A 7,665-nucleotide genomic window follows, 5' to 3' on the forward strand; every position below is an offset into this window, starting at 1 on the left:
GGGGAATCGGCCACGTCCGTGTTTTTATTTATTTATTTGGGTGCAAACAATAAATGTGATTTTAAAAAAAAGAAAATAAAATTATGACAAAACCCAAGAATCCTTCTACTTTTTAAAATTTAGTTGAATTATTTCCAATGTTCTCCTAACCTCGCAGTAACTTGACAACACTCCTGAGGGGAACAATCAACCATAGGGAAAATCCATGAATGAATTCATTTTTGATCCCATTTTTATCACATTGTAAAATAATACATTTCTCTCAGTAATGTGTTTCTTTTTATCTCTATCCCTATACTTTAGATTTTTATGTTAGCTCTTTATGTGATGCTCTTCTTTTATGTTTGAGAGCCTCTAAAAATGTACCGGAGTCAATATTTCAGTCATGCCTCTCGCTCTCGTCTCATCAGATGAAATCATTTTAGTTGGGATGGAAAGAGCAAAAACACTCTTGCACGTTGCACGAGGAACATTTAGTATAAAAAGTATTGGCTTGGTGTGTATGCAGACGGCTCAGACCAGCTTACTCCTGTTAGCACCCCTTAAAGCAGAACGTTGTTAGCGGGTGCACCGTGATACTGCAGCTCGAAATGTGGAGCTTTTTTTTTTTTTTTTTTTTTTAATAAAACACTTACGTAGTTAAATTTTTAAAAGTCTTTTAAATGTGATATTTATATTTCAGGCCGAGATGGCTCTATAGCAGGAGGGCTTTTCAACTGGCGGCCCACGAGCCTGACTTCAATCTGGCTGACTTCATTAAAAAAATAAAATAAAAATTATTTTTGGTTCTGGGTTTGGGTTTTAAGTTCTGTTTATTGCAGTTATGATTCAATGCAATAAAATAAACAAATTTAAAAGGTAACAGATCATTGTAAACTTTGGTTTATTTACATAATGATTTTAATCGCTGGATGTCCGGCCCCCGAGCTGTTGGCTTTCAGAAACTGTGGCCCCCTGAGCAATTTAGTTGAATAGCTCTGCTCTAAAGTATTGACTAGTTTTTGTATTTAATAAAAAATAAAAATAAATAAATAAATATATATATATATATATATAGTATTTTTAATCAGTTAATTAAATAAGGAACATGAACCATCATAAAGTTAGAACGGGTCAATACTTTAAAAAATACAGTCAAGTCAGTATCTGCTTTATTAACACAAAATCTGTTTGTGTTTCTTCTACATGTTTATTATTCGTGCTACAAGTTAATCCAAAATTTGTACTTTTCAGATTTGATCAGATTTTTCTCACGTTGTTCTGTCTTCCTTCTCGTAGATGGAGGGAAAAAAAAGAGAATAAAAGATTAAGTTTGGTTCGGCTGCAGTCTGTAAAACGTGTAAACACTGCACCTTTATTCAAACTGTGTGATTTTATTTAGGCCTAAAATATTAACTGAGACGATTTATTGCTTATATTTATTTTACTTTTGTCCTGTTCTTTTTTTTAATTTTTTTATTTCATATTTAAAGAAAGGACTCGAAGATTTGACCGTAGGTGAGAAATGATTTCAAAATCAGAATGAAAGTCTCAGACAGTCTTTCAGAAAAGCTTCATAATCATTTTGTTTCTCGACTTGTCTCTAAGGAATGACAGAATTACATAATGGACCACCTTTATCGCCACAGATGAAGGTTTTATCGTCCAGAGGACTGCTCTGGCCTTTACTCCGGGTCATTGTGACTAAACGACTGACAGTGATGAAACCTCACTTACATTTGTCATTTTCTGCCGCAACATTTTCTCTCTGTTATAAAATAAGAATTAAAGAAAACTAGAGAAATTGCATTTATTTCGAAAATGCAGTGTGAATGCTTATTGCTAAAGACCTTGCTGAAAAAACAGCTGAAATTAGCTAAAAACATGCTGAAATGTAGCTGAAAATGCAGAAAGAAGCTTGAACTACCAGAAGGAAGTGGAAGAATCTGGAATGAGCTAAAAAAAATTGGAATTAGCTGAAAAAGCTAAATTTAGTACAAAAACAGCTAAATAGTAGCTGAAATAGCAGAAAATGCTGAAACTTGCAGAAATAAGCTGAAAGGAGCATAAAAAGCTGAAATTAGCAAAAAAGAATTTAGAAGCACAAACATGTTGTAGTTAGCAGAAAGAATCAGAAACAAGCACAAAACAGCTGAAAAAACTGCTGAAATAAGCTGAACCAGAACAAAATATGAAAGGAGCAGTAAAATGTTGTAAATAGATCTAAAGATTTGAAGGATGTAAAATGAGCTCAATTCGTTTTCTATGAGGGGAAAAAGTGGCAGAAAAGGCTAAATATTTCAAAAAGCTGAAGTTGCACCAATACCAAAAGTCAGAGCAGGATTGTCCTGAAAGAGCTGAACGTTTTGATAAATGATTTGTTGAAATGACACAAAAATTGTGGAACGAGGAAGATGCTGAAAAACGTCCAGAAGAAAAATGGATCACAGTAGTGTGAATAAGCTTCACACTATTACAAATTTAATAATTCATACACTCCTCCACACTCGGGTGTAGGAGTTTGATTATCTGGGCGTCTTGTTACTGAGTGATGGTAGGAAGGAGCAGGAGATGGAGCCTCATCTTCAGTAGTGAGGGCGTTGCTTCGGTTGGTTGTGGTGAAGAAAGAGTTGAGTTGAAAGGAGGTCTCGTGGGAGGAGCTCAGAGAAGAGCCACTGCTTCTCATTGAAAGGAGTCAGTTGAGGTGGTTCGTCTGATTTGGACGCCTCCCTTTGGAGGAGTTCTGGCCACGTCACTCGAGGAGGAGGCCCCAAAGGATCTCCTTTTTTACTCGACTCCTCCACCTGATGCAAAGATCCCGCCCCCTTCCCTGGAGAGGGCTGGTTAACTTTTCAAACTAAAGTTCCTGAATTTTCTGAGCTCATTCCGAGATAAAACCTGAGATTAGGACAGTTAAAAAAAATTAAAATAAAAGGATTTTGACTTTTAAATAAATCATCAAAACATTTGGAGTTCATGGAAGATTCCTGTTTTTGAAATGCAGCTTTTGTTTTTCCACTTTTACAATCTTTCAGTATTTAGGATTTACTTTTAATCCAAGCAGCCGTCCCATTTTCCTGCAGCTGAAACTGACAAAGTTAAAAGAAACTGCTGTTATTTGATGTTCAGAGTTTTTAAACCTTCTTTTCTTAAGAACCTGTGAAGAACCGGCCATAGTCCTGGTCCTGAATGAGCTCTGGGTCCAATTTAGGTCCTTATGGAAACGTTTGGTCATCACAAAGACATTGTTTTATCTTCTGGATGTTCTTTTTGTCATTTATCTCAAGAACATCACTGCTGAGCCAAATCAATATGTGTTTTTTTTCTTTTTGTAAAGTTGTGGTTAGTCTCCGGTAATACTTACTGGTAATTAACTGTTTAGGATAAAACTGAATGATTCCTGTTGAGACTGATTGGACCACGCTGACTAGATTAATTTAGTCCCTCTTATTTTTGTAAAATGTATATTTTGTTTTGGTTAGCACCCTCAACAATCCAGCGGACCAGATGGATGTGATTGGAGTTGGAGGCATTGACTTTGAGGACAACATTGCTCGATTTTCCTCCAGAGGCATGACCACCTGGGTGAGACGTGAACTTTGATCTGCACGCTTCAAAACCATAAACAACTAAAATGGTGATCAAGAATGAAATCAGGTTCTGACGTTCTCTTCTGTTTATTTGTCCAGGAGCTGCCGGGGGGCTACGGCAGAGTGAAGCCCGATATTGTCACCTACGGTTCCGGCGTTCGAGGCTCAGGATTGAAGGAGGGGTGTCGTTCTTTGTCTGGGACCAGTGTGGCTTCACCTGTGGTCGCTGGTGCAGTCACCCTTCTGGCCAGGTCTGCTTATCCTTTACTGCAATAAACAATGATTCAGTTTTATTTTTACTCATGTGTTTGTTGCTTTAGAGTAACTCACCGAGTCTGACCATCATGGAGTTTAAATTTCACTGCAGCTTTACAAGTTCTGTCTGAAACACCTACCTCAGGTCAACTTGGTCCACGTTAAGGAGCTGGGACTTCTATTATCTCTCATTTCAAATGCACATTCCCTCGCCTCACCGCTGTGCTCTTTATGATTTAGTTGGTTGGGCGTCACAAACGACTCGCAGACAACAACACTGATGTTTAATTTATTCAGCACTACTGGGTAAACGTCCATAATACTTCAGTACTCTCTAGTAGTTACCAGTTGCACACCTTCAAGTAAATTACAAACGTTTTTATTTAAGAATGTAGTGAGAGAGGAATGCCATTGTTTTTCTTGAGATGCTGCTGCTGCTTTCAGCTTTTCTGTCTTCAGGGGTCACCACAGAGAGTCGTCCTCCTCCATCTCACTCTGTCCTCACTCCAACTACCTCCATGTCCTCTCTAACTGCATCCATGTATCTCCTCTTTGTCTTTTTCCTGGCAGCTGCATTTGCAATACCCTTCTACCAGTGTACCCACTGTCCCTCCTCTGGACATGTCCAAACCATCTCAGTCTGGCCTCTCTAACTTTATCTCCCAGTTGTTCAACCTGTGTTGTACCTCTGATGAGCTCATTCCTAATCTTCTCCATCCTTGTCACTCCTAAAGAGAACCTCAACATCTTCATTTCTGCTACTTCCAGTTCTGTCTCCTGTCTTGTTGTCCATGTCTTTGTCTCCAGACCATACAACATAGCTGGTTTCACCACTGTCTTGTAAACTTTTACTTTGACTTTTTCGGACACCCTTTTGTTACAAATCACTCCTGAAACTTTTCTTCATCCTGCCTGGACTCTCTTCTTCACCTCTCCCACGGCTGCCTGACTGTTTTTTATTAAGGGCTTTATCTCGGCCAGTTTTATGAATATGGAGCTAAAATTTGGTGTGGTAGAAGCTGAGAGTCATTCACACCACACACTTGAAGCATTACATGAGCTCGCTCATCGTGTTGCTTTCAGTGTTCAAAAAAGCAATAAGTGTCATTTATCAACATAATGTGATCTATGCAGGTGATTCCTACTTTAATTAACTGGTTTTATTCCATCCCAACCTGCTGAGAGCTCTCTGGTTGCAGAGCTGTAACTGACCTGATTTGTCAGTTCACTTTGCCGGTAAAAACATCTCACCGCCTTTGTTGCCAGCAGGCTTCCTGCTCTGATCAGTCTCGGCACTACACAAACCCTCTTTTCTCGTCTTTCCTCCACTCCTGTTCTGAGTTCCATCCTGAAGAACTTGGCACCAGCAGCAGAACCATGAACAGACCTTAACTCGGGCTGTCCTGTTTTGTCCCGCAGCACCGTCCTGAACCGGGAGCTGGTGAACCCCGCCTCCATGAAGCAGGCTCTGATCGCCTCGGCCCGCAGGCTGCCCGGGGTCAACATGTTCGAGCAGGGCCACGGGAAACTAGACCTGATCCGAGCCTATCAGATCCTCAACAGCTACAGACCTCAGGCCAGGTGAGGGAATCCCGTTTTATCCTCGCTGCAGTTAGCAGTGAAACGGTTTGCTCTGTCACGAAGAGAAACAGAAAAGTTAGTTTTATGAGTGCGTTTAGCTTCAGAAGAGACAGAATTTTATTTAAATCAAAGTCGAACCAAAACAGAAATGAACTGTGATCTGAAGCATTTGTTTTAATTTGTTCCCTGAAGGTCTGAGCTCGTGTTCAGACCAGGTGTTAACATTTATTACTGACGATCCAGTCAAAAGTGGACAGTTATCAATCCACAATTAAAATTTCTGATATATTCTGGCTATTTTAAAGTGGGTTCTGTGGAAAAATATGAAGAATTATTATCTTACCTGTTGTACATAACTTTTTGAACGACCTCAGTTTGAATAATTTTGACATAATTGATGTGCTAACAGCTAATCCAAATACAGTTTGGAATTTCTGCTATAATAAAACAACTCCAATTTGAAACATCCGGATGCATGCTCAATAATCCAGGTAGAAAAATCTAAAAAAGTTAAGTCTGGTCCTCTGGACATTCAAAAATGAATGTCCAGAGGACCAGACTTAACTTTTTTAGTTCCAATCTTAAACATTGCATAACCATTTACACTGCCATCAGTTTTACATTATATGTTTTTTATTTCATAAAGATCAGTGGTTATTTTCAAACGCAACCAGCAGCAACAGTTAGCTGTAGCACTTTTAGTTCAGTGCCCAAACTTTCTCCCTGAGAAGGCCAAATTTAAAATCTATCAGAGGGCTGCGGGTCAAATGCAAACATATAATTCATGAAATGCAAATTCATCATTAAGTAAAGTCCATTTATTTGTTATACAGTTATTTAACCTTTGATTCTGAATAAAGAACATTACAGAACACAAAATATAACGAATAAGTCATATATAAGCAATTAAAACAAATGTCGAAATTTTGGCATTTCAGTATGTATATGTAGTGCAAAATGTCAAAAAAATGCATGTCCAACAGCAACACAACTTAACAGCAACAATAACTTGAACATAAATAAACAGATATACGGTAGTCACTGGGCCAACTTTTCCATCTACCATGAAAGTCAATGGGTGGAATGACTGTGTGAAAACACATTGATTCTTCAAAGAAAATTTTAATATAGTAACGAGGACAGCTTGGCAGGCCACCTCAAACGGCTTGGCAGGCCAACTTTGGCCCACGAGCCCCACTTTGGGCACCCCTGATGTAGAAGCAAACCAACAACATCCTCGTTCCAAAGGAACATTCATGAAGTCAGCTGTTTGGATGGAACTGTGATCATCCTGACACAGCATGCAGTGGAGACCTCCATCAAGGTTGCCAGATAAACATAAATGTTTCATTATTATTATTATTATTATTTGCATTTGCATTTGCATTTGAATGATCTGTTTGTTTAAACTTTATTTCTTTAAACTGAGTTCATTAAAGAAGTGACAGGAAATTATTTTTCACTGTTTCCGCAGGAATCCACTTTAAAAAGTGTGAGAATATCTCTTTAAAATAAGTCTCCATGCATCTCAAGTGAACGTTTGTGATCTGATCGAACTTTAAGGATCTACATTAAAATGGTAAAAACATTAAAAGTTGGGGTGCACCGATAAATCGGCCCCGATTTCCTTAATTTCAGGAAATTGGAGATCGGCCAATACTTACATGAGAATTCAGTTTTACCAAATTTTTTTGTAGTTTTAACAACAATTGTCTAAACTTTATTTATATTTCAAAGCACAACCTCATGGCCAGTTAAAACAAGTTTGTATTGTTTCTAGGATATTGTTCAAGGGTATGTTTTTCAATAAAATAAGATTGGAAAATTGAAGGTGCATTGTGACCTTATAACACTTGACAGTGTCGCTTATACAACAAAAATGGTGTCGGCCAGAATCGGCAGGTCAGACTTTTTAGAAATCAGTGATTGGTGATCGTCCAGAAAACTGCAGTCGGTGCACCCATAAGTAAAACAACTTTATGAACAGATCAAATCCGCTTTTAAAACAACCAGAGAGAAACGGCAACAAATTACAGTTTACACGTTGTCAGTTATTCGCCATATTTAAGCAAACATTGTATAATCATGCCGTAATTTAATGTATACATTTTATTTACACAGTGGGTGTTAGTTTTCTTTGGCTCCGTTCTTAAGAGTGGCAGCTTTAAAGATATGGAGAGGAGCTCGGAGTAGAGCCTCTGCTCCTCTTCATCGAAAAGAGTCAGCTGAGGTGGTTCTCCTGATTAAGACGCCTCTTGGG

At 38.3% G+C, this 7,665-nt stretch overlaps 1 protein-coding gene across 1 annotated transcript in view; it reads left to right on the forward strand.

Annotated features, from left to right (window-relative positions):
* The window catches only part of mbtps1 (membrane-bound transcription factor peptidase, site 1), a 25,265-nt gene that overhangs the window by 6,424 nt on the left and 11,176 nt on the right, over positions 1 to 7,665 (forward strand). The window contains exons 8-10 of the mRNA XM_037683343.1: positions 3,462 to 3,564; positions 3,669 to 3,820; positions 5,244 to 5,405. Coding sequence (XP_037539271.1) covers positions 3,462 to 3,564; positions 3,669 to 3,820; positions 5,244 to 5,405 — 417 coding nt within the window. The remainder of the gene's footprint in view (positions 1 to 3,461; positions 3,565 to 3,668; positions 3,821 to 5,243; positions 5,406 to 7,665) is intronic.

This window comes from Nematolebias whitei, chromosome 10 (genome assembly GCF_014905685.2).
Source record: "Nematolebias whitei isolate Nwh7 chromosome 10, NemWhi1, whole genome shotgun sequence".
Taxonomy (NCBI): Eukaryota; Metazoa; Chordata; class Actinopteri; order Cyprinodontiformes; family Rivulidae; genus Nematolebias; species Nematolebias whitei.